Source organism: Gossypium raimondii, chromosome 5 (genome assembly GCF_025698545.1).
Source record: "Gossypium raimondii isolate GPD5lz chromosome 5, ASM2569854v1, whole genome shotgun sequence".
Classification (NCBI taxonomy): domain Eukaryota; kingdom Viridiplantae; phylum Streptophyta; class Magnoliopsida; order Malvales; family Malvaceae; genus Gossypium; species Gossypium raimondii.
This window is the reverse complement of record NC_068569.1, coordinates 37,236,878-37,263,663: the sequence shown is the minus strand read 5'-3', so window position 1 is coordinate 37,263,663 and position 26,786 is coordinate 37,236,878. Positions and strand designations below refer to the sequence as shown.

Sequence of the window (26,786 nt, the reverse complement as noted above, 5' to 3'; positions counted from 1 at the left end):
ATAACCTAATTTTATTTTTCATTTCAGGTTATTTGGATGATTTTTTTCGAATTTAGGTCATTTACGTAATTAATTATTTTTTGGAGTTATTTTAGTAAAATAACCAAAAAATTGAAAAAGACTTAATTGAATTTTTTGAAAATTTTCGAGGATCTACAATACCATTAAGCCAAATATTTAATACGCCGTCATCAGTGATCACAATAATTCAGCGTCGCGTAAAACAACTAAATTTGTTCCCACGTTTGTTTTTGTGATTGTTAGGAAACGTGTCGTGTTTTTAAAGAATGTGTAAGTAGAAGGTAGAAACCTCTTAGCTCGGGTCTCATTTGCCTCCTCAGACTTGACTGACACAAAAATTTGACTCCCAAGACAAAATTGATTGGGTTTTTTTCTTCTGGAAATTCCCAATTCCAGTAACAACGATTCCAATAAATCAGGATCCAAAGGGAAGAACACTCCAATAAAGGTAAACAGTACTGAAACTCTGCTTTTGTTTTTTGCACTCAAAACTACGATTACAAACCAAAAGCTTGTTCTAGCTTCAACCTGGAGTCTCTTGTTCGATCAAATTCTTAATATTCTTATTCGCAAACTGTACGAGCCTTAAAACCCATTTTTCTTTTCATAGTTATCGACTTTCCTCTCTTCCATTTTTAGTGTGATCTTAGCTTTATTTAATGTGCCCATTATTTCTATATTTATGTTTAGTCTTGTTGTTTAGTTTTCTTGTTTTACTTCCTCTGTATCTGCTTCCTTCTGTTGAACTTAGTTCTATGGGAAGAACCCATCTAAAGTAAGGATTTTGGCTCTAGATTTTTGTTTTTATTTTTTTAGTCCTTTAATAATCATTTTTTTCTGACTTTTTATTAAATGGTCTTCTAGCAATTAAATACTATAACCCCATTTATTCTCAAAAAATTACTCTTTTGGGAGCTTAATATAGTAACTTTGCTTTCCAGCTTCTAGTTTTTGATTGATTTTAAGAATTACCCTTCGGAATGTTAATAATAAATTATGAGTACCAATGGAACAAGTAGTAGCAATTTCTCGGTATGTTACTCCACCACTTTGTCTTTCTTAAAGTATTAGTGTTGATACCCGTGTTAGACACAAGCTTTGAAGGACCTTTCTGGGAGAAAGATTTAACATTACAGAGTAACATAGATTTCTTGAGTTTCTTAACAGGATCCTCTAAACATACTTGGCAGCCTAACATGACTGCCGATACCACGACCTTAAGCTACTGGTTGAACTGGAGGTTCTCATTCTGTGCATTGTTCATCCTAACCTCAATGGTTGTGGCAGCAATTATAATCTGGAAATTTGAAGGTCGGAAAAGATCGGAAAATCGAGAGGTAGAAAATAGGAAGGAATCTCCGGGGATCTTATATGAGGATGAAACTTGGAAAACATGTCTTGAAGGCATTCACCCTGCTTGGTTGCTGGGTTTCAGAGTGTTTGCTTTCTTAATGCTTTTGGCATTACTTATGGCCAATGCTGTCATTTCTGGAGGTGGCATATTTTACTTTTATACTCAGTAAGTGATATCTCTTAACCTTTCCTATTCTTGGTTATATTGAATGCAATTTTCTTGATTTAATGAACTTGAATGACTTTTCTTCATCTTGCTGAGGGTTCATTATATATTGTTTCTCTATGTTACTCTGACTCAGGTGTCAGTGCTGGATATGTGTATTTGTCTGTCTTGGGTATAATTAGATTCTTTTTTTCAAGTTTTTACTTGTATTTGGAGAATCTTTGGAGGTCATATCCCTATATCTATGTGTCGGACATGGGTGGTGGACATGTTTACTTCAAGAAAAGTGAGTCAGAATAACATAGTTGTACTTGCGTTCATATTCTGCATTGATTCTAGTTTACCATAGTGGATACGGCAGATAATTTGTCTAAATTTGATCTTTGTTAGTTAATTTTCTTTCTACGGTAGGTTTATTCAAAAACCAGGTTAGACCATGCTAAAAATCTATGTTATTCGGACTCGTTTATGAGTGTCAAATGTGATTAAATATCTGGCATAAGTAATTCAAAAAACAAATAGTCAAAGTCAACAAACACTAAAAATATCTAACTGTGCAGCACCCTGTATAACACTCAGCATGGTTTTAACCTATATGCACAATAATGCTACACTGTACTTTTTCGTAAATGGTTTTCTATGTTACTTGGATTGTTGGACACGGATATGTGTCAAAAATAGGTATGGTCAGATTTTTTTCTAAATTTTTCAATGTACTTGGAGGTTAGATATAAGTTTCAGGCATGGATACTTCCAAAAAGAGAAAATGAAGAGTTGGAGCTACATAAATTCTTCAAAAAGCTTTTGATGATTTGAAGCACATGATTACATGAAGGCTTCAAGTTTTCTAGTCACGAGAATTTACGAAAAAAATGAGCAAAAAAAGTTTGAGATAATTTATATATAATCAAGATGCTATCTGTGTGATTTCATTCCCATTGATCTTTACTGTTGCTAAATGTTTGAAATGTATTTTTTTTAACTGATTCGTTTTTGTTCCTGAACAGGTGGACATTTACTTTGGTCACAATCTACTTTGGGGTATGTCTCTTGCTATGTTACCTGAACTTTGATTTTCCGTATCTGGCATATCCATAACGAGGGCATCATACCTGACATTCATCCTGAGTCTGGGTCATTGGTTAAAAAATCAAATTGGACCGGCCTTCTCAACCAGTTAAACTGGAAAATGGTAGATTGACTTGGAAACTTGTTGAACTGACCAAAACTAATAAAATAAGGAACTAAAAAAGGGATTAAACTAGATTATTATTTTCTAAATTAATTTGGCCTTTTTCCTTATGTTTTTGGACACATTTCCCTATTTGAACTATTTTTATGAATTCTTTTAATTTTTTTTTCTGTTTTTTATTTATTCTTGACGGTTGAACTGAGAACCAAACATCTGATAGGTTCAACCTCCGGTCTAAATTGTTATTCCTTGGTAGTAACACAAGTCTCTTGTATCATTTTTATCATCTCTATTTTGTTCCAAATAACTGGGATAACCTTTTGTGTAACTTGCTGATATTATAAGCTACAATTGTAGTTTGGATCGGCAGTCTCCATAGATGGATATCGAAAGCACTGCAGAAAAGCTTGTGGCGATAGGTCCAATCACATTAGTTTAGATTCTGAGCAAGGCACCTACGTACCTCCCACGATTGATGAAATCGCAGATGTATCATCCAACCAGTCCAAACATTTTGATCCCCGTGAAGCTCCTTATCATCCTTCTATTGCAGGTCCATGGACTTATGCGTTTCAAATTATTTATCAGGTAAGTTCTCTCATAAAATCAGTTTATCTGATTCCTGGTTTCCTCTTCATCTTCCATTGGTAGCCATTTGTTCTATAACTCTTTGACGTTTCACTTTTCTTGAAATGTCCATGTTCGATAATTGTATTTAGACCTATCTAGACATAGGTATCGAGATATAATCTTCCAGAAACTCTTCAAATATATGAAAATTGAAGAAAACGATTGAGCATACCGTGTCGCCATGTTCCTTTATACGACACTCCCACAATCCTGAGTCTAAGAAACATGGATGTGTACTTCTATTTCTTTAGCTAATTCTTGGAATAAACCGTTTCAACATATCTTGAAGAAATCAGACTATAATTGCTTGAACAGAAAGTTTAACAGTTATCTAGTGATTTCTTCCTCTGTTACTTGGACTTGGCTGTGATTATCTGCTATGAGTATGCATCTGACATAGTTATATTCAATTTTCATGTATTTGGAGGATCCTTAGAGGGTTACATCTTCAACTTATGTCTAAATAAGCATCGGACATAGGTGCCAAACATGGATACTATTTTAAAAAATAAGATTCGAAGCAACATAGCAATCTGCTGTTGGTTTTAATTATTGAGATCTTATTTTCATTTTCTTTTCACCTTATCTTTTATTATTTTGGTATCTCCCAATAGATTTGTGCAGGTGCAGTAATGCTCACTGATTCAGTATTTTGGCTGATCATTTTTCCGTTCCTAATGCCCAAATATCGCAGCTTGAATTTTGTAAGTTTGATGCTACAAACTCTATTTTTCCTGAGATTTTTCTGCTTCTTTTGTTTGAAACATATGTTGCGGTTTATATGATCAAATCCTTTTGCTCTATTGGCTGAATTGTATTTCTGTCAATATGAAGAAAGATTTGTTGACATCTTTTGTGGTGGTTGAGCTGAGTAAGTTCTTGGAGGTATAGTGAGAGTTATGTTTCCGGGGCGTGCTGTGGTTCCTAAGTTATTAGGTTTCAGAGGAATAATCGGGAAAAGACATAATGATAGAGTTTCAGTTTTTTTTGTTTCTCTTACTCAAGGCCAGCCTTTACTCTAGCCATACCAGTGATGAAAAATCAGGATCGAACTGGCTGGTTGAACTGATTTAAATGGAACTGTTGGCTCGTTCAGTCCGGTATATATCCAAAAAAACTGGGAAACCAATGAACCAGCCTTTACTTTGGCCATTTAGACATGTCTGTGAGCTGTGCTAGGGGCTTCTAGTCTTTATAGGTGTAAACCAGGTTTCTTCTGAGGTTTGAGCTTGCTGAGTTGTGAGTTCGTTGGCTGTCCTACATGCTCTACATGTAGAGCTTCAGCTGTCTAAGGGCTAATTTAGTAATTTACAGTTGCTATTGGAAACTCAGGTTAGAAAAAGCTTGGATTGGAAAAAGAAAACTGTTTAGAAAATGTTTCCTTTTAAGTTGAAAACTAAACGGAAAGATACATTGGCTTAGCAGTGCATTGAACGTTGAGGGTGATAATTGTTGTCTAAATATCTCTATTACACTATAATTTAGTCTTAGGAAAGTGATCGAGGGGTTTTTGTGTAGTTCTTTTAACTTCTTTATTCTTATGGTGTTGGATACATGTATCTGACATGAGTATCTTCAATTCTTTTAAGTCTTTTTCGTATATATGGAGGGTACTTGGTGACAGGGACAAAGCCAAAATTTTTTTTTGGGGCTGAAATTAAATTATAATTTTTACGATAGTAAAAATGCAATTTCACCATTTTAATAGCCTATATTCAAGGGCGAAGCCAGAACAATTTTTTAGGGGGGCCGAATGAAATTTTAATTTTTTATAGTATCTTTATAAAATTTTTAAAAGATTAAATCGAATTTTTATAATTTTAGAGGGGGCTAAAGTATAATTTTACATTTACTAATTTAAAATTTAAAAAAAATTTAGAGAGTTTAAATGGCAATTTTTTATTTTAGGGGGGCCGGGGCCCATGACAGTCCCCTAGAATTGCCTCTGCTTATATCTTAATAATTTTTAAAAGATTAAATCAAATTTTTATCATTTTAAGGGAGGGCAAAGCGCAATTTTACCTTTACTAATATAAAATTTTAAAAATTTTAAAGGGCCTATTCCATCTAGGGAGAGCCAAGGCCCCTGCCAGCCCCCCTAGCTACGCCCTTGCTTGGTGAGTCGTATCCCATACCATGTCCAAAAAGATGTCGAACATGAGTTCTGGATATAAGTACTTAACAAAAATGAAGAGAAGCAATATAACCGCAATCTGTTGGTTTTACTATTAGGTATTTTGGGATATAAACGATGGAAGAACGCTACTGTGTTTTCACTATTTCCCTTTAGTTTTTTCTCATGTAAGAAGTGTTGAATTGCTCATATATTTTATCTATACTTTCAACTGCAGATTGTTGTCTGTATGCACTCAATCAATGCTGTTTTCCTAATTGGTGACACAATTTTGAATTGCATGGTAAGTTCTACATTTCTTTATAGTCCCAATGGCTATGTTATTCAAACTCCGATGTAAGTATTGAACATAGATACGTGTTCTATGTGAGTATGCTCAATTTTTTTTCCGAAATTTCAAGTGTCCTCGGAGGATCATATTACCAAACTCATGTTCAAGCATATTTTGAACACGGATACTTAAAAAAGAAAAGAAAAGAAAAGAGTCGAAGTAATTCTTGTATCTTGCAATCAGTTTATAAGCTAATATTACCTTTGCCTTGCAGCGGTTCCCTTTGTTCCGAATTGCATATTTTATTTTATGGACGGGTGCTTTTGTTATATTCCAATGGATCATCCATGCTTATGTTAACCTTTGGTAAAGCTTCAGTTCTGTTTTACTGTTTAACTACCAGTTTTACATATATTATGGATGAATGGCTTTGTTCTCACAGTGTGACACCCCCTCTGGTTGCAGGTGGCCATATCCATTTCTTGACTTGTCATCCTCATATGCTCCCTTATGGTACACATTTAATCTTTTGTTAGATATCATTATGATTTATGTTCATGATGTCAGATGCGAGTATGTGTCTGAAACTAGATGTGTCTAGTATGGGTGTTCACTCATCTTGAAGCATTTTTATTTGGTATTTATATCGGACACATATCCATATATACGTGAATATGACCTATCAAAGGATATTCTAAATACATGGAAAAACTTCAAAAAGAACCGAGTCATATTTGTAAAAAAACACATACTTGTATCTGATACTCATATTGAACTCCTTTCCTCTAATGAACTCACCATTTTATGATGTCGGATTGAACAGGTACTTGGGAATCGGAGTAATGCTCATCCCATGTTATGGGATCTTTGCTTTAATAGTTAAACTCAAGGACTTCTCTTTGTCAAGAACATTCCGGGATTCGTATAGAAAGTTGAGATAAAAAAAAAAAGAAAAAAAGAAGAAAAAAGGTAATGATGTTGAGATGGGAGGCTAACAGAGGCCTCTACCACGTGATATTAGCACCTAACAGTTAGATTACTAAAATCTTACGTCTTCTGGTATTGATTGTGGACTAATTATTTCTGGAAGACGAAAGCTAATGAGTCCATGCTTGTAAGGCAAGTTATATCAAAATAAATGATTGCATGTGTATATCATTTAGAAATTCACATGAAATTAATAAAAAGAAATGTCATTTAGATTAACTAGCGTATTGGATGTTTCTTTGATATTTAGAACGTGAGTTGAAGCGGTTCAATTGAAAACTAATTTTTCCATCCCATCAATAACTAGGGGTTCAATGAATCCCAAGAAAATTGGTTCAACCACTAAAAAATCTAAATGAAATTACCACATTTTCTAGATTTAATGCGTCAAATAATTCTTAAAATTTTATATTTATGAAATCTCATTTATTCACGTAAAACTTCTAATTTTTAATTAAACGAAAACCAAATTAAAAATAGCAAAAATTGAACCGTTCAAAAAGATTTTTGCTCTATCCAATCCAAATTTTATAGTTTTTAAAGGATGTCAAGCAATGAAGTGGAATACTTCTAGTAAATGCTTGCTCATGTCTACCTTATTTCGACTTTAGGCAATGTTATTTTATCCTATATAATAGACTAAATCACCAAGCTTAACTCCTATTTTCATTTAAATCATAGAATTTTAATTTAAAATTACATCAAAATTACAAAATTAAGTCACTTGTACTAACAACTGATTAAATTATTTAACGAAAAGTTGAATCAACATATATATATATATATATATATATATATTTACACGTCATCTTATTCGATTTTTTTTGGCAAATATCTTACTAGCATTTTAATAATTGTATCTTTCTCAAATTTTGGATTTGGTTAACTGAAAAGAAAAAATAATCTTTCTATATCCCAACTGATGCAAGTTGATAGATTTGTCGATTGATTTCTTTCAATTTTTTTAAATAGAGTTTATACTAGATATATTGCTCGAGACATTGGAACTCCCATTGATTCATCCAACAACCCTTATAGCTTGACAGGTTTACTTACGAAAGGTATCCTGGACTCTTTGTCAGCTTGAATTCTAGTTTATATTGCTTTACTAGATTTAATTGCTGCTGATTTTCTGAGTAAGAGCATGAGCTGCAATTTTAGACTTCAAGTAATAGCTTACTTCATGCTTTTCCCAGGAGTTGGTTTAATGGCTTCCCTTAATTTGGACCTATTTTTTTTATATTAGATTAGACTATTCATCACTTCATTTTTGTGCAACTATAATTCTTTTTAATTTTTTTTCAAGAAAAAAAATGATGTTAATGTAACCTAGATGGATGATATATTAATAGGCGCTTCACTTTTTTCACTTATTGTAAAAGATTGAAGTCCATATTTACAAATATTGAAATCAACATTCAACGTGAGGAAAATTGATGATTCAATGATAACTGATGCATAGTTTAAAGAGTTTACTTGTAGATGAAGCATGTGTCTATATAATCTGTCCTCAATTTGCTTTACAGGGAAGGTTAGTGGGCTTGGTCGTAGCTATGAGTCTCTCTTTCCCCCATTATCAATCCCTACATTTGCATCCTTTATAGAAAAGAAAAAGAGAAACACCTTTGTAGCCAATTCTGCATATGCAAGACCAAACCAAAAAGAACATAACGATGCCCAAGTGCGATACTAAAGGAACCTAATAGTAAAGCTCTCTCCTTTTTCTTTTAATATCTTTCTTGTTTAAGGTTGGCCCGTTTCTTGTTGTTTAAAGTTGATTTCATTAGTGTATAAAAATGTCATTTGTCTTTTAAATACGTAAGTCAAATCAAATTATGCCAAAGTGTCAATAGAAATAGGAATTGACATTTGAACACCGATAAGGGAGTATCACTACAATGGCTATCTCTAGCATCCCTAAAAATGGATTGAACCTGAATATTATGGTGATAGCGATGGACTTGAAAGCATTTCACCTCTAGATTTTGTTTCTATTGTGGATGTAAGGTAAAAAGATAAAATAATGTGTTCAACAACTCTTTGGGTATTCGTAAGGCAGATGGATCACCTAATAGTTGGTTTCGCAACAACCTGTTTTAGATTAATCTTTTAAATTATGTTGTCAAAACAAAAATTATAGCAAAGTTTGCCTACTAGTGATGTTACTAACAAACTATTCATGCTAGCTTGTTTGGATTTAAATCACTTTTGGTTTCACAATATTGACAAGGCTATCAATAATAAGTCCGAATTTGGTCCCCTCGATTAAAAGTTGTATGCTGTCAAATTAATTAAACTTTTAGAAGTTTCTCTACGAATGCCATCAATGGTAGGGCAATGTTATTGTTTGGGAGGTCTTTACTTTTCCATTTTTCTTGTTATGCATCCACCATTACTGCACCATAAATCATTGAAGTTTTTATTGTTTGAATGAAATAACTAACCGACCATTGATTTTCCTTGGATCGTCCACTATTTTTTTACTCCTTTCTTCGAACTCTTTCTTTAAAGCAGATAAAGCAATAGTTAAAAACAATTTTAAAAATGAAGTAAAGATTTTATCAAAACAATCTCTTTAAACATAGTATATTCGTTAACCTCAAATTCACTACTTGTTGACCTTATAAAGCATAAATTAGAAATGGCTTTAAGTTTGTATCAATTCTAATAAACAAAACAATTATATTGAAGTTCCAAACAGGCAAGAAAATATGGAACATGCATATTGCTTGGTCAAACATCTTCAACAAGATCTTGTCGTGAATTGGTAAACACTTCAGATGAATCAACTTGTGTCCTTTCCTACAATAAAAATGGTGCTCATAAGTACTTAATTTATACAACAATTAAAGGGTGTTACAATTTAGTTTCAAAAAAATTAAAATTTTATACTTGTAAATGCTTTTTATCACCATGAAAATGTTTGTAGTGTCCTTGTTGTCCACATATACGAGTCATTTTTAGTCCCTTTCTAGATAACTTGGACAAATTGCTTTTATTTTCTTTCTCTTCAAGTATTTCAACAATATTCTTTTTTAAGCTTAGGAAGCTCAAGTTGAATAATTGCATTTCCATGTTGGATAGAATCCCATTAGTCTTCATCAACAATTGGATTAATCATATAAGCATAGGTTTTCAAAAATGTTGCAACCTTGTAACAATTATCCACATGCTCCTTTAGATGTTTTATTTGGTTAAGGATGCAAAAAGTTGCATGTGAACATGGTAATCCACTTAGCTACGATCTCCTACAAGAGCATGTCCGTTTATTCATATATACCAATGATTGAGTTAATGCACATCTAACTTGAAATGTATGACCTTTTTGGCCAATTTGGTATTCAATTAAAAGATTCAATTTCAACTTGTCAAGTTTCTTTTGTATCTTAGGAAAAATTTGACCATTAAATCTTCTCATTGCATCCCTTTGTATATAAAATCTTCTCATTAACTTTAAACCGATTGCTTCAAGTATTGTAAGAATTGGTTTGTCTCTCACATTTAAATGTAAGTTGTTAAAACTCTCGCACATATTATTTAGAAGCATATCACATTTGAAAGAAAAGTTCTAAAATGCGATCTAGATCATTCTTAAGTCAATTTCTCTTTCAACCACTTGTAAGCAGTATCACATGTCTTCTCAATCTTCTCCATCCAATAATTAAATTCACCAACGTAGCTTGCTCGTGCTACTGCCCATAAATTGTCTTTAAGGGTCTTTCCTCTATGGGCATCAATCTTGAAAATTTCTTGATACATATGTCGAACACAAAAGTAATCCTCAAAATTTGGAAATAGTGATTGTACAATAGGAGTGAGACCCTACAAATAAAATAAACATATTAGTCTATTAAGATACATATAATAAGGTAAAAAAATACTTAAAAGATGCTACTTGCTAACCTTTTGCCTATCTAACATAAAACTCCAAGCATGGGAATTTTCAATGTTTAAATCATTGGCTAGCAACTCTAAAAACCAACCCTAATTGTTACTATTCTCTCTCTCAATAACTGTGTAAGCTATCAGATAGATGTAATCGTTGGCATCTATACCTATTGCTGTAAGCAACTCTCCACCATATTTACCCTTTAGCTAACATCCATCTATCGAAATAATTGGTCTACAACCAGCCAAAATGTCATCCTTCAATGCCTTGAAACATATGCAAACCCTTTGAAATAATGATCTTTCTAAATGCAAAACGACGTTAGATCCAAGATTTCTTTTTCTTACCTCTCCACAATAGTTTGGAAATTTAGAGTATTGGTCTTCGTCATTCCCCCTAATAATATCCAATGCTTTTACTTTAGTTTTATATCCCTTCATCCATTTTATTTCAAGATTTAATTCCTTTCTGACTTTAGTTAAAAATGTATCCACCTTCACTTTAAGGTCATTGTGAAATAAATCTAAAAACCGATGTGCCAACCATTCAACTGATGTAAATTTATTTTTAAAAATTTTACTACATTATGCTCACTCTCAATGCTTTTGATTTGAACAATCATTTTGTCTAGCATTTTTGAAGCCCATATATGAAAAGAACAACTTGTTTTGCACCTAACATCCACTCTATCTTTATCATTATGCTTAAAATTGCTCCCAAGCTTATTAACTTAATGAATATTGCCGAAAAACATTTTTGAATTCATCAAGATATTTAAATATCATGCCTACAAAAAATTTTGGATTCTTCATATCCCTTTCGACGTCAAATTCAGGAAGTTTTTGCTTTCTCTTGACATCACTATCGTTGTCACTAATAGCATAGTCCAAATATAATTGGTCATAACCATCTGAAAAGTAACTGATGTGATCATGGTCAAGGACTCAACCAAAACAACTTGTGATCCAATTGAGCTGCCAATGGGGCCAATCACTCGTGCAGGAGCCAAGAGGTTCAAGGAAGCTATCTCGGGTCTTGTTGATCAAGTTTGGGGAGAAGCTCTAGCGGGATTCATTGATCGAGCTTGGGCATGCACTCCATGCCTCTCATGCAATTTGCTCCAAGCGAAGCTTAATTCGGCTACTGGAATAAGGACTTTAATTATTTTAGTTAATTTAGTTACTTAGTTTGAACATCATTGATTTTTGTCTTTAATCAAGTCTTAGTTTGGACATCATTAATATGTGTTTTAAATTCGGTCTTAAGTCAGACATCATAATTGTGTGTCTAAGTTTAATACAAATTAATTTGAGTTTAAACCTTGTCTTAATATTGCATTTAACCGAGTTTTTAATATGTCTTTTAGGTTGTTCACATTGGCTGCCGAACATGCATGTATAATTGAAGATACATTGGACCGAATTTATGAAGTGACATGCACTAGGACGTTCATGCATATGGAAGCTGTTGGTTACATTCTTCCAAGTAGCTTTTCGTGAAAAGCTATGGAATCAATTATGTCCACACTTGACCGATCAGTCAGCTGCCTTGTTCACACCAAAAGGATGTCCAAATTTTGCTGTTCACACTAGAAGACTTTTCATGCGCCTCAAGTAGCATTAAAGATCTGCATGCACATTCGATTTCCCAAAGTGGCATCAACTTATGTTCACACCATTCTTAACCGATCAACTCCTTGCATATTCAACTCAACTTCAAAGTCTAATGAATTGACTGCTTGGGAATTGCAATTGACAAAGCTGCTGGCAACTTCCATACCTTTGTTAGACAATTCAATAGACATTCAGCTCCATTAAATTTGATTGTAATATGCCTATTCGGTTGGTCTTTTTACAGCTTATAAATATTAGGCTTGAAACATGTAGAAAGGACTTTTGAACCTTTTATGAATTTTAATCTATTTGTGACTCAAATTGACTTATCTAGGTAATCTAGTGGCGTCAATCTAATTCCTTGTTAGAACTTATCACTTTATCTTAAGAGCATATTAAGAATCGGGTCAATATTCCTTTTTAATATTGGTTCAGTCTTCAGCTTTTAAGCCTATCCTTCATCCGTCCCTTTGCTAAACCACTAAATAATCCCTTGTTAAACTTATTTTTGTCCAAATTTAGCCTTTGTCAAACTAGACCGTATACTACTTAGTTTTACGATCGGGAATACAAGCGACTTGAATCACCAACGAGTACGAGATCGCATCATTTGGTATCAGAGCTAGTTAAGAATTAAGTAAGTATCAGCGTTCTATCACTCCTAGGATTGTATTTGAAAAGAAAATCAACAAAAAAAGTTCAGCATATTTGCAAAAAAAAATTCAAGTTTGAAAGTATAAGAGGGAGACTCGAAATTATATGTAGAAAAAAAAGAAGAGAAAAAGCTAGCTTGAAAGTGTTTATGTTTTTCCTGAGGTCAAAATTTTTCCTCACCAAACATTTTCAGCCACACTTAAATTAAAATTGCTTTCTTCCAAGCCTACCCTATTACCCAACATTATCTTCGACCTCTATATCACTTTTGAAGCCGACTCCATAAAGATTTGCTGCTAAGTCTAAGGTAGTCACCAAAGAACTTAGAGAAACGAGCAAGAGTAGTAAAAGACAAGAGTGTGTGAGAGCATTAGAGAGGATAAAAGCCAACACAAGTGTAAACACGACTGAAGCAAACATCTTTTCCCTTTTGAGAGAGTTAGTGAGGTTTGTGGTGAGGAAAAACATTATGTCACGTAGTCCCGAAAGGAACACCGGTGGTGGTGGTAGTGTGCCAAACGTTACTGATGGTGGTGGTTTGGGCCGTAAGGAACGTCGCTGGTGGTGGTGGTGTGCCCGATTTGGCATACCAAGCTTTTATTTGAGAACTAGACTAGTTGCTACAATGACGTCTAGAGCCGATGCAAGAGCAATTGGACCAACTCGAGGAAAGAACCCAACGTGAACGAACTCCTCCAAATCCAATGAGGGAGTGAGGCCGACCTTGGGAAAATTAAGACGATCTCTATAAGCCTAGTGATGTGGAGAGTGATCAAACCTCCAGTCAAAGTGAGAGGCGGCGAGGCCAAAGGAACCGAGGGCCGAGGGAGCGAGACCGAGTGGATGACGACCTTAAAAACATTAAGATGGCGATTCCTCCATTTTAAGGGAAAACTAATACCAAGGTGTATTTGGAGTGGGAAAAGAAAATTGAACTTGTGTTCGAATGTCACACCTACTCGGAAGGCTAAAAGTTTAAGTTTGCTGCTGTAGAATTTTCCAACTATGCCATCATTTGGTGGGATCAACTCACTATAAGCCGGAGAAGAAATGATGAACGACCTGTGTCTACTTGGGTCGAAATGAAGGCCATAATGAGGAAAAGGTTCATTCCAGCCTATTACCACTGCGAGTTGTACCAAAAGTTACAAAATCTCACCTAAGGAAACCGGAGCGTGGAAGATTACTACAAAGAAATGGAAATAGCCATGATCTAAGCCAACGTTGAAGAGGATCGAGAGGCTACCATGGCAAGATTCCTTGCTGGTCTAAATCGAGACATTGCCAATGTGGTGGAATTACAACAATACGTTGAAATCATTGACATGGTGCACATGACGATTAAGGTGGAAAAACAATTAAAAAGAAAAGGCGCCACCCGACCCTATTCTAACTCTACTTCTGCCTCAAAGTGGGGGCAAGGAGCCAATAAGATGGAAGCCCCCTTTCGAACTAAGAAAACCATTTGAGCCACAAAACCTAACAAGCAGAGAGGAGAATCAAGCAAAGGAAAAAATGAGCCCGTGCCAAACCGAACCCGATACATCAAGTGCTTCAAATGCCTTTGGAGGGGTCATATTGCTAGCCAATGTCTGAATCAGAGTGTGATGGTTCTAAGGGACAATGGTGAGATCAAATCTGAAATAGAACAAGAAGATGAGCCCGATGCACCTACCGATAAAGAGAAAGAATTAGAGTATGCTGTGGAAGAAAAAATATTAGTCATCAAGGTGTTTGAGCCTCCAAAGCACGGAAAATGAGCAGCAGCATGAAAACATTTTCCACACGTGATGCCATGTCTAAGGCAAGGTTTGTAGTATGATAATCGGTGGAGGTAGCTACACGAACGTTGCTAGCAGCAGGTTGGTGAAAAAACTTGGCCTAGCAACCACCAAACATCCGCATCCTTACAAATTGTAATGGTTCAACGATGGAGGAGAACTCAAATTCACCAAGCAAGCCATTGTTGCCTTTTCCGTTGGCAAGTATAGTGATGAAGTTGTGTGTGTTGTGGTGTCGATGCATGCTGGCCATTTGTTGTTAGGGAGGCCATGGCAATTCGGCCGCCGAGTCATACATGACGGATATACTAATCCTTACACCTTCAAACATCTTAGAAAAAATTTGACTTTAGTTCCATTACTCCTAAGAAAGTGTACGAAGATTAGCTTAAATTGAAAAACTCTATTGAAAAATTGAAAGCAAATGATCAAGAGAAAAAAAAAGTGAGAAAGAAAAAGAAAAGAAATCAAAAAAGAAGGAAAGAATGAGGTAAAAATGAGGGAGAAAAACAAAGATTGTGAGATACAAACACAAGAAGAAAAGGAAAGAAAATGAGAGAGTGATTCTGGAAAATTGAGTTTCTTTGCAAAAGAGAGAGAAATCTAAAAATATTTGTTGTTGAAACAGCCCATGCTTGTACTTATGTACAAGGAAAGTTTGATTGGTACTAACGATTTAGTTGACACTCACCCTTCTCCTATTGTGAACTTGTTGCAGGAATTTGAAGACGTGTTTCTGGAGGATATTCTAAGTGGTCTACCACCTATTTGAGGAATCGAACATCAAATCAATTTTATAACCGGAGCCGCCATTCCAAACCAACCAGCCTATCGAAGTAACCCCGAAGAAACCAAGAAACTACAAAGGCAAGTGATCGAATTGTTGGAAAAGGGGCACATACGAAAGAGCCTAAGTCTGTGCGCTGTACTGGAACGACGGAAATGTGCAAGTGTACACAATCGCAACAAGTTATAAAGTTACAAATAAATATCGAGTTAACGTACCCACAGGGACTGTGGAAAGAATTATTTATGAATGCTATTTAAAACACTTTGGTGAAGAAAAGTATTTTGTTTGAAGAGGGTGATTAAAAACTAAGTAAACTAAATAAATAAATAAATCTCAACTGCACGATTTCAAAATACAATTTTAATCAAGATGACATAATTGTGTTAGATTAATTACATTTCTTAACTTAGAATTATTAAAATCATATTTATATTGTTACGAATAAGTTCACGACAACTCGGTAATTTGCTAAATTATGAACATACTCACCTACCAAAATCCATTTATCTCTTAACTATATCCCTATGTCAATTCAACCGGTTAAACAAATCTTAATAGGCAAATATGCTATTGCACATACATACTTATTAAATTGAAATAATCTCTTGTACATATCCCTATGTTAATTCAAACAATTAACTCGATTTAATAAGCACATAAAAGACTATGTGAGGTAACAAAGTATCCTTACCTTGAAACAGTTTAATTACAACAATCTTGCAAGTTATGCAAGGCAAATGTATTGTCAAATACCGTTGCTAATCTAACCCTCAACTACCTTAGATGATTAAGCATGCACTGATTAAGTACTGTGTCCATTAATTACAATTTCAATCCGTTTAAATAATTAATTGATTAGTTACCTAACAATTTAAATGCAAGAATAACTTAGTCATGATTTTACTTAATCAAGCATCTTACTGAGGCCTATAACAACATAAACACAATTTCAATAATTTAGAAAAAACGAAATGCAATCAACCTAACACAAATGAAATTCAAGATAAATTAATTAAACTAACCATTCCAACAACATAAATATTCATAGATATGTTCAGCATAACAACAACAAAAATTAAAGAGATAGGGAGCTAGAATCAAATCTAGTGTTTTTCCATGGCTTGACTAGTTGCTCCGTTCTTCCTTCTCCGTTGTCCTCGTCGACCAAGGCTGCTATGAACACTTAATTTCTGCTCCAAATACCTGATGAATGCCCCTTTCCCAAGAGGAGAAATCGGCAAGAAAGCAAGGGAATTTTGGAATGGAAAAGAAGAGAGAAAGTTGAGAGAAGAGAGGAAAGATGTGAATGCTTAAGGTGTGACTAGCCTAAGGGGGTTTTTATAGCTGAGAAAGGCTGCTAAAAATAGCTAAAATTATCAGCCAAAGAGCCCTCCCTTGGCTGGCCACACATGCGGCAAGGTTGATAGTTTCAACTTTGTTAATTTAGGCTTGGGGCAAATCTATAAAGCCACCAATTGTGGAAGGGTTTGAATGCAACTTGAACAAGTCTTCAAGGGCATCTTTGCAAGCTTAAATAATCAGCTAATAAGCTAATTTTGGTAAGCTCTTGGGGTGGTTTTTGGGCTGTCCATTTCTTGGTCGATTCGGTTCACTCGGTTCAGTTCAACTATACCACTTTTTCATAATTAATTAATAATAATTTATTAACCCAAATTAAATTGATATAAATTAAAATTAATTATATTATGAATTAATACATATAATTTTGGACCGTCTTAGGCTAAAATTTAGTTTGCCTCGATACTCCAAATTGCTTCTCTATTTTGTGCTTCTAGTAGTGTCTGTCGAGCCATTTTTCTCCCTTTGTACAAATCTGTCGAAAATAACCAAAGTTCATCAAAATTAATTATAAAACTAAATAAAATTCAACATGTTCATATTTTAAGTGCAATTTATTTATTTTGTAAAATTAATTATTTTTTTAACAAGAATTTTATCAAAACTGTATGATTTTAAGTTAAAAAGTGTATGTAAAAATGTGTAAATTTTTGTGTTTCCACAACCCCAAACTTAATTTATTGCTCGTCCGAGTAATTCTCAAATTAAAAATAATTACTCAAAAACACATTTGAAAAATTCCTTTAGAATAACATTCTTCCCGAATTATGAATTTAATATACTTATGCTCAAAAACAAGAAATTTGATAGTTATGGTACTTAAGTATACATATCGTTCAAATTAATATCAACAACTATTATGATAACACAATTTGACTAAATGCTTCCTTAACAAGACATGTTAACCCTTACCAATTTGGTTTTATTTCCTTATTCAAGATTAATCTGCAATTATTAAGTTTAACTTATGCCTTCATATGTTGAACATAGCAATTTCTCTCAACTAATGTAGGTAGCATAGAAAACTTGAATCAATAGGTCTTTAAAAAGGTTGTAATGTAGTTAGGCTAGAGGTAGGTAAAAGATAGATAAATTTAGGCTTTTAAACCTTAGACTCAGCTTCAATCGGGCCTTTGGGATAATTTCCCTCAATACACCAACTTACTTTGCTTTCACATGCTCCTATGTACATCTATTTTCTTTCAAGTACATTTGCTCTTTTTTTTTTGAGCATTTCACTGTATGTACTACAATTTTTAGAGCATTTGATACTTCTTTCAACTCCTCCAAACTTATTTTCAAAGAATATTCTAAATAGTACTGAGTTTAGTGTTTGGGACAATTTAAAGATAATTAAGAGAGAAGTGACGGCTAAATATTACAAGGGTTCAAATGAAAATTAGGTCATATAGTCTCAAAGGATAAAATTTCATCAAGGTTGCCTTGAGAGGCTAAAATGGTCCAAACAAGAGTTGCCTAAATCATTTTCAATATTCTATGCTTCCTAGGATTTCGCCTCAAGAAACTACTAAGTCAATTCTAGAGACTTAAACATTCATGCATGCCTACCTTTTCTTAAGGAACTAAAAATTTTATGGTACGATTTGCATGCTTTATTAAAAATACATTTATACCATTATTCAGCTAACATAACAATTTATTAAAATAATAGAACTTTATTTATACTAAAGTTTAGCATACTTAACAAAATTTCAAATTTTGAACAAAATATATCCTAATCATAATTAAAAGAACTGTTTATTCTGAGTGGAAATAATTTCAATTTTTTGGTCCCCCTTACTTAAAATGAACAATGTCCTCATTGTTTAAAGTGAATAGATATTATACACCAGGTAGGATTTTAGAAAAGAGGAGGTGAGTCAATTTGACTGCTTAAGTACCAAGCTCTTTCAAAATCCAATCCTAGACATGTATATATCTATTGCCACTCTTTATACTTCGCGACTTGTTCAATTTTATTAATGATTTCCATCTCTTGTTTTATTATGCAAAAATTCCTAATTAACTTTATCTTAAAATAACCTAAGAACATAAATAAAAAAAAGTCGAGATCCCCCCTTTATTTATTTGCAGATCCTTTTGAATTCGACTCATCTTTTGCTCCATCACTATTGTCTTTGTATGAATCACTTCGCTCCTTTTTCAATAATGGGCTCCATGGTTAAAATATGTAATCTGGAACTCAGGCACAAAAATAAATGGGTTATTGTAAATTTTTGTAACAGCACTTCTCATTGAGTTATCCCTTATTTTTGAGTATTTCCAGTAAGATTGTTGCTGCCACTGCACATGTTGCATTATGTCCATTAACTTTGACAACTCATCTCAAAGATCTGGGAGAGGCAGTTGAGCTCTGAACATTGAAGTCTCGGTATCAGGTTTAGCTTTTGGTTCCATTGGTTCCGCCTTATCAGGGACTTCAACCTATTGCACTGGCTCGATCTCTGTGGGATCTTCTTCTTCTTCTTTTTCGGGATCCTCACTTTCTTCAACTCGTTGCTGTAGAACGGAGTCTCCAGCTATTCGATAGCAGTCCCAATCTGTGATTGTTCCCTGTCTATAGCTTGTCTTCTTTACGCTTGCAAGAATTTTAGCTTTCAAGCACAGAATTGTTATCGTAAAGGGAAAATAAGCTGGGCCAGAACGTGAATGTCTAACGGCACAATTTCGCATTTCCCTTAGGTTGATTTTTCCCACATCAATGATCTTACCAGTTAAAATCGGTATAATAAGACCATTCGCTCTAATGAGATTATAGTCCTATGTGAGCTAGGCATAAGGTTGAATCGGATGAAGTAGAACCATACCTTTGTGAGTGGTGTCAAATATTCCTTTTGACAAGTGTGGATTCCTTGCTTTGAGATAGTCCACTTAGAACCTGGAACTGTAAGTTCCTCAAGAATTTCTTGCAAATTTTAAGACTCTATATTGCTCATCAAGGAGGAATATTCGTCGTTTTCGAAATCAGGCAATTCAAAGAACTCATTAATAGTGTTTGAAGTTATTGGTACCTTGATTGTACGAACTAGAACTTCCGTCAACTCGCTTGAGGTTAAATTCGCATAGAATTCGCGTACTAACTCCTCATCCACACTAGGTCTCTTATCACAAAACAACTCCCAATTGAGAGTTTCAGCAACCTGACGAATACGCGCCATAAAACCAATATAGTTGCTTTCTTTCAATGTGAAACCTTTCTCTGGATGCATCTGTTGATTCTTGAAGATACTCTTGTATCTTGGTTTGGCTTCTTCACAGTGAAACTTGTTTTATGATTCGTCAATTTGGGCAGATGCACGAGTTCTCTTGTGAGGCATGGTTAACCTGATCATAAGATGGTAACAATTATTTTCTCAAAAATTTAATTAATATAAAATATTAATAATTCAATAAATTGAAAAATTAGATAATTAAATTAAAATTTAGGAGAAAAATTGTTCTTACCACCATTTTTGTAAAAATTAAGAGCTCTTAAGAAAAATAATTTTGAATCAAAAGATGGCAAATTAAAAAAGAGTTGAGGGGTTTTTGGCTAAGGATGGGTGAAAGGGTGATGTGCTGCTTGCGTATGCAAGGCAGCAGCACGCAGTAGGGGATGGATGTGAGCAATATAGTTGTGGATCGTTGAGAAGGCCTGGTGTGGGCGTGCACGGTGTGCTGCTGACCGATCAGCTGGGCGATGCTGTGGCTAGGGAATTGTTAGTAGGAGCTAGAGTAGAATTCTTAAAAATTCTAAGCTCTAATTCTACTCAAAGTAAATAACAATTAATAATTAATATAATGCATATTAAATTATTATTTGCTATTAATTTATTAAGATAAAAACTTATTGAATAAAATCTGATTAAATTAAAACTAATCCTAACTCTAAATAAAGTTGATAATAATTAATATATATTATAATGGATATAATTATATATTAATAATTATCATTTTTCTTTTTATAGAACTAAAACATTTATTCTAGATGCTTTTTGAAAATATTTACAAGAAAGGTATCTAATTTTAATACTTACAAAAGAGCAACCAAATTTTTAAAAATAATTCAGTTAAGCTCCTAAACTTAATGAAAATTCAAAATTGAGTTGCAACATAAAACTTGGATCAAAATTGACCCTTTTATTTGAAAAACTAAAAATTTGTTTTGTTATTTAGGGAATAATTTATTTGGAAATTATGTTAAAATCAATTCCCAGGAAAGATTAGAGAGGTCACAAGCGGTCCTGCTTAAGTTCCAATCTCCTAGACAGAGTTTATTTAAACATACTAATCCTGAAAATATACCCTAAATCATTTATTCAAACAGAAGAACAAGAAAAATTAAATATCTGATAAAATGAACGAGATTTGATTTTGTTCAATTTTATCTCCCCAGTAATGTTTCAAGCTTTGATCATTAACTCAAAAATTACCTCTCTTACCTTGAAGTTCAACAACTCCGTATGGATAAACTCGATGAAACATAAGTAGACCGAACCAACATGATTTTAACTTACCTGGAAAGAACTTTAATCTGGAATTGAATAACAAGACTTGCTTACCTGCTTCAAATTCTTGAACTCGAATGTGCTTGTCATACCATTTGTCTCTCCTTAAGTAATTTGGCATTCTCATATGAAGAAATTTGGAATTCTTCTAACTCGTTAAGTTGAAGCATCCGTTTCACTTTGGCACTTTTAAGAGATCTAAGTTGAGTCATTGAAGAGCCAAGTAAGCTTTGTGTTCTAACTCCAAGGGTAGATGGCAGGCTTTCCCAAAGACTAACTTATAAGGTGACATCCGTAAAGGTGTCTTGTATGCTGTCCTGTAAGCCCATAAAGCATCATCCAGTCTTTTGGACCAATTTCGTCAGTTCGGGCAAACTACCTTCTCAAGTATGCCTTTGATCTCCTTGTTTGCCAGTTCAGCTTGCCCATTCGTCTACGGATGGTAAGCTGTAGCGACCTTGTGTTTCACTCCATGTTAATTTAATAACCATTTCAACCACTTGTTCACAAAATAGGACCCTTCATCACTGATGATGGCTCTTGGGGTTCCAAACCTTATGAACACATGTTTTTGCAAAAAAATTATTACAACCTTAGCATCGTTTGTCAGATATGCCTCTGCGTCAACCCACTTAGACACATAGTCTACTACTACTAATATGTACTTGTGACCAAAAGACAGAGGGAAAAGATCGAGAAAGTCAATACCCCAAACATCAAATAATTCTACCTCAATGATGTTTGTTCGAGGGCATCTCATTTTTGTTGGTGACATTTCTGACCCTTTGACATCGATCACAACTCTTTACGTAAGTATATGAATCTTTGAATAGTGTTAGCCAAATGAATCTGGCTTGCAATACCTTGGCTGTAGTACGTGTACCTCCGAAGTGTCCCCCACTCAGAGCAGAGTGACAATGGCATAAAATCTTATGTGCTTCATCTTTTTCCACGCATCTCCTGATCATTTGATCTGTACACTTTTAAAACAAATATGATTCTTCCCAAAAATAGTACTTCACATTGTGAAGAAACTTTTTCTTTTGATGATATGTCTTATCAATCGGCATCAAACCACAAGCTAAAAAGTTACCAATATCAACAAACCAAGGGGTATTATGGACATGATTTACCTTCAGTATGTGTTCATCTGGAAACGTCTCTTGAATTGGTATAAGAGGAGAGTTCCTTTCTTGCGGCTCCAATCTGGACAAGTGGTCTGCTACTTGGTTTTGCACTCCTTTTCGATCTTGAATTTCTAGATCGAACTCTTGAAGTAGAAGTACCCATCGAATTAGTCTCGGCTTAGTGTCTTTCTTGGCAAGTAAATACTTAATTGCCGAGTGGTCCATATAAACAATCACTTTGGTACCTATAAGATAAGATTGAAACTTGTCAAAAGCAAACACAATAGGAAGTAACTCTTTTTCTGTTACCGTATAATTCAGTTGAGCTCCTGTCAGAGTCTGACTTGCATAGTAGATGGGATGAAAAACTTTGTTCCTTCGCTGGCCCATGACAGCTCCGATCGCGAAGCCACTTGCGTCACACATCAATTCAAATGAAAAATCCCAGTCTGGTGTGACTATTTTGAGTACCAAGACTAACCGACTCTTCAAATCATGAAAGCTCTTAAGCACTCCTCATCAAATTTAAATGCCGTGTCATTCTCCAATAATTTGCATAAGGGTTTAGCAACTTTGGAAAAGTACTTGATGTATCTTCGATAGAAACTGGCGTGGCCCAAAAAGCTCCAAACACCCTTTACAGATATTGGAGGTGGGAGTTTCTCAAGAACATCTACCTTTGCTTTATCTACCTCGATTCCATGTCTTGTTATCCGATTCCCTAGAACAATACCTTCTCGTACCATGAAATGACACTTTTCCCGATTAAGTACTGTGTTTGTTTCTTCAGACGCCTTTAGTACCTTGGCTAGATTGGCTAGGCAATCATCATATGTATCTCCGAATACTGGAAAATCATCCATAAAAACTTCCAAATATTTCTCAACCATGTCAGTAAGAATAGACATCATACATCTTTGAAATGTAGCAGGTGCATTACATAAACCAAATGGCATGAGCCTAAATGCAAATGTACCATACAAGCAGGTAAATGTTGTCTTGTGCTAATCTTTCGGTGGTACTGTAATCTGATTATACCCCGAGTATCCATCGAGAAAATAGTAGTAGTCTCACCCTGCGAGTCTATCCAACATCTAGTCCAAAAACGATAAAGAAAAGTGTTCATTCTTAGTTGCCTTGTTCAACTTCCATTCTAGTCAGTATCAACTCGTTATTCTTGTTTCTAATGACCATGATACCTCCTTTCTTTGTCACGCACTGGACTAGACTTACCCATGAACTATCTGAGATGGGGTAAATTATACCCGCATCTAACCACTTGATGATTTTTTTCTTGACTACGTTCTTCATAATGGGGTTCAGTCTTCGCTGTCCATCAATCATCCCTTTTTCGCCATCTTCTAAGATAATCTTGTGCATGCATATAGATGGACTAATTCTGCGAATATCGGCTATGGTCCATCTGATAGCCTTCTTGAATTGTTTCAACACCAGGATGAGTTTCTCTTCTTGCTCAGTAGTTAATTCTGCTAAAACAATCACAGCCAGAGTAGAAGAGTTACCTAAATAAACATATTTCAAATGTGAGGGAAGTACCTTCAGTTCTAATTTAGGTGGCTCCTCGATTGACGTTTTTGGTTGGGCATAATCCCTTTTCTCTAACTCCAAAGGTTTAAAGCGGGATTGTCGATTAAATCCCTTTTGATTAGCTTCTAACAAAGCTATGTATTCATCCTCATCTTCATAATTTGGAGGATTTGATGTCAAAATTTGTTCCAATGGGTTATCAACATAATTGAGTTCTTCTCCACGATTAAATCCTCTAAATCAGACACTGCAGAACAATCATCAATTGTGTCAGGAAATCACATGGACTTAAAAACGTTAAATGTTACCTGATCATCCTAAACACGTATAGTAAGCTCACCCTTCAGCACATCAATAAGGGTCCTTCCGGTTGCTAATAATGTTCTTCCTAGGATGATTGACACCTCTTTGTCTACTTCAAATTCTAGAATCACAAAGTCAGCAGGAAAGATAAATTTGTCTACACGTACCAATACGTCCTCAATTTTTCCTTCTGGATTTGTTAAGGATCGATCTGCTAATTGAAGTGTAACCGTAGTAGGTTTAACTTCACCTATCCCCAACTTATTGACATGTGCATTATGTTGATACTCGCACCCAAGTCACATAGTGCTTTACTAGAATATGTTGCTCCAATATTACAAAGTATGGTAAAACATCTAAGATCCTTCAATTTTGGGGGTAGTTTGTCTTGAAGATATGCACTACATTCCTTTGTTAGGGCTACTATCTCAAATTCTCCAAGCTTTTGTTTTTTAGACAGGATATCTTTCATGAATTTGACGTAGTTCGGCATTTGTTCAAGTGCTTCAACCAACGGGATATTGATATTAAGTTGCTTGAGTACGTCTAGGAACTTCTTGAATTGAATATCCTGCTTCTGCTTTTGAAGTCTTTGAGGGTAGGGTGGTGGAAGTTTCTTTACTGGAACTGGTTGATTCGTTTTCTGTGGCAATTCTGCATCTAACGGAGTTATTAGTTGATCAGAATTAGCTGGTTCAGAAGTTATGTTGTCGAATTTTTCAGATTCAATTTTCGGTGAAACTGGAATTTCAATACTCTGTTGAACTTCCTCTGAGTCTTGAGTGTCAGCTGGCTCATTCTCAACTTCGATGGAATTAGGATCTAAGTCTTTCCGCTCCTCAATGTTAACGCTATACAATGCTCCTTCCTTAGATTCCTTGGATTCTCCGTATCACTAGGTAAAGCACCTTGTGGTCGGTTTCTGAGTTCAGTTGCAAGCTGGTCCACTTGATTCTCCAAATTCCTTAGAGAGACATCATTCTTCGCCATGTATGCCTTCAATAGATTCTCTAGGCTATTGGATGGTTCAGTTTGGGTTGGTTTCTAAGCTTGTTGGGAAAAACTAGGTGGCTGGGTCGATCTAGATTGGACATAATTGTTACTAGTTCCTGCCCCTTGGTCACCCTAGGAAAAATTCGGGTGGTTTCGCCATGATGGGTTATAGAAATTGGATTGCAGCCCTTGCCTTCCTCAATTTTGGTTTTGGTTACCCATGTAATACATAGATTCTAGGTTCGATGGACATTCTTTGAACAAATGTCCTTCCCCACAATAAACACAGGCTATATTTTCAAATTGATTCAGTGGTTGTGCTGCAAAACTATTACACCCATTAGTAGTAAGATTTTTTAACATTGAGGATATTGATGATACTTGAGATGTGAGTGAAGTAAGAGCATCTACTTCATGTATTCCAGCGACTTGTCTTCCTGACGCTGCTCGATTGGTTGGCCATTGATAATTATTGCTGCCAATCCTCTCAATGATTCCATAAGCCTCATTATAAGACTTGAAAAAGAGAGCACCATTAGCAGAAGTGTCCACTACCATCCTCGTGTGAGCATTGAGGCCATTATAAAATGTCTTAAGTTATATACAATGTGGGATTTCGTGATAAGGGCACTTTCATAATAATTCTTTGTACCTTTCCCATACCTTATACAATGACTCATCATCCATTGGTTGGAAAGCAGTGATCTCGTTCCTCAACTTAGCATTCTTGCTAGGCAGGAAATACTTCAGAAGGAATTTTTCTGCTAACTCTTGCCATGTTGAAATTGAGTTTGGTGGTAATGAGTTCAACCAAGCTCGAGCTCTGTCCCTTAGTGAATATGAGAACAACTTCAATCGTAATGCATCTTCGGGTACTCTGGCTAACTTGAAAGAATCGCTCACCTCCATAAACAGTCTTAAGTGTAGGTGAGGATTTTCGGTAGGCATTCCACTGAATTGGCCTACTGTCTGAAGCATCTGGAACATGACTGGCTTCAACTCGAACTATTGTGCCTCAATTTCGGGTCTTCTAATACCCGGATTAAGATCATGAAATACTAGCATGGCATACTGTCTCAAAGGTCTATCCCTATCATCAGTAATAAGGATAGGATTTTGAGCAAGGTTTGCTCCGTTTCCTTGATTCAGATTTTTGAAGTTCATCTCTTCAGTCCTTCTCTAACTTACTTGTCTTCTTCGCTGTCGAAAAGTTCGTTCAACCTCAAGGTCTACAGGGAGTAAATCGATGATTCAGTCAATACTCATAAACACCTGAAATAATTACAGAAAAATTAACTAAGTTAAAATTTGAACAGAAAAATACACCAAAATGCAAAACTAACAACTTCACAAATAATGACTTTTTTAAAACACAGTCCTCGGTAACGGCGCCAAAAACTTGGAACGACGGAAATGTGCAAGTGTACACAATCGCAACAAGTAAGAAAGTGACAAGTAAATGTCGAG

General features: G+C 34.8%; 1 protein-coding gene and 1 non-coding gene across 3 annotated transcripts; both read left to right on the top strand.

Moving 5' to 3' along the window:
- Positions 1-266: 266 nt before the first annotated feature.
- LOC105766015 (uncharacterized) lies at positions 267-6,973 on the top strand. Of its 2 annotated transcripts, none has more exons than XM_012585311.2 (9): positions 267-469; positions 1,212-1,540; positions 2,548-2,581; positions 3,090-3,320; positions 3,977-4,066; positions 5,714-5,779; positions 6,042-6,133; positions 6,233-6,280; positions 6,591-6,973. In XM_012585311.2, the coding sequence occupies exons 2-9, from the start codon at positions 1,218-1,220 to the stop codon at positions 6,706-6,708; spliced, it is 1,002 nt and encodes a 333-aa protein (XP_012440765.1). In that variant the 5' UTR covers positions 267-469; positions 1,212-1,217; the 3' UTR covers positions 6,709-6,973. The 2 variants fall into 2 exon arrangements, with proteins under 2 accessions (XP_012440765.1, XP_012440764.1); XM_012585310.2 differs by having other exon boundaries at positions 268-469; positions 1,189-1,540.
- An 18,959-nt stretch (positions 6,974-25,932) lies between these two features.
- On the top strand, positions 25,933-26,039 carry LOC128041458 (small nucleolar RNA R71). Its single transcript, XR_008196480.1, has one exon. It is a non-coding gene; the product is annotated as a small nucleolar RNA R71 (small nucleolar RNA).
- Positions 26,040-26,786: the final 747 nt, after the last annotated feature.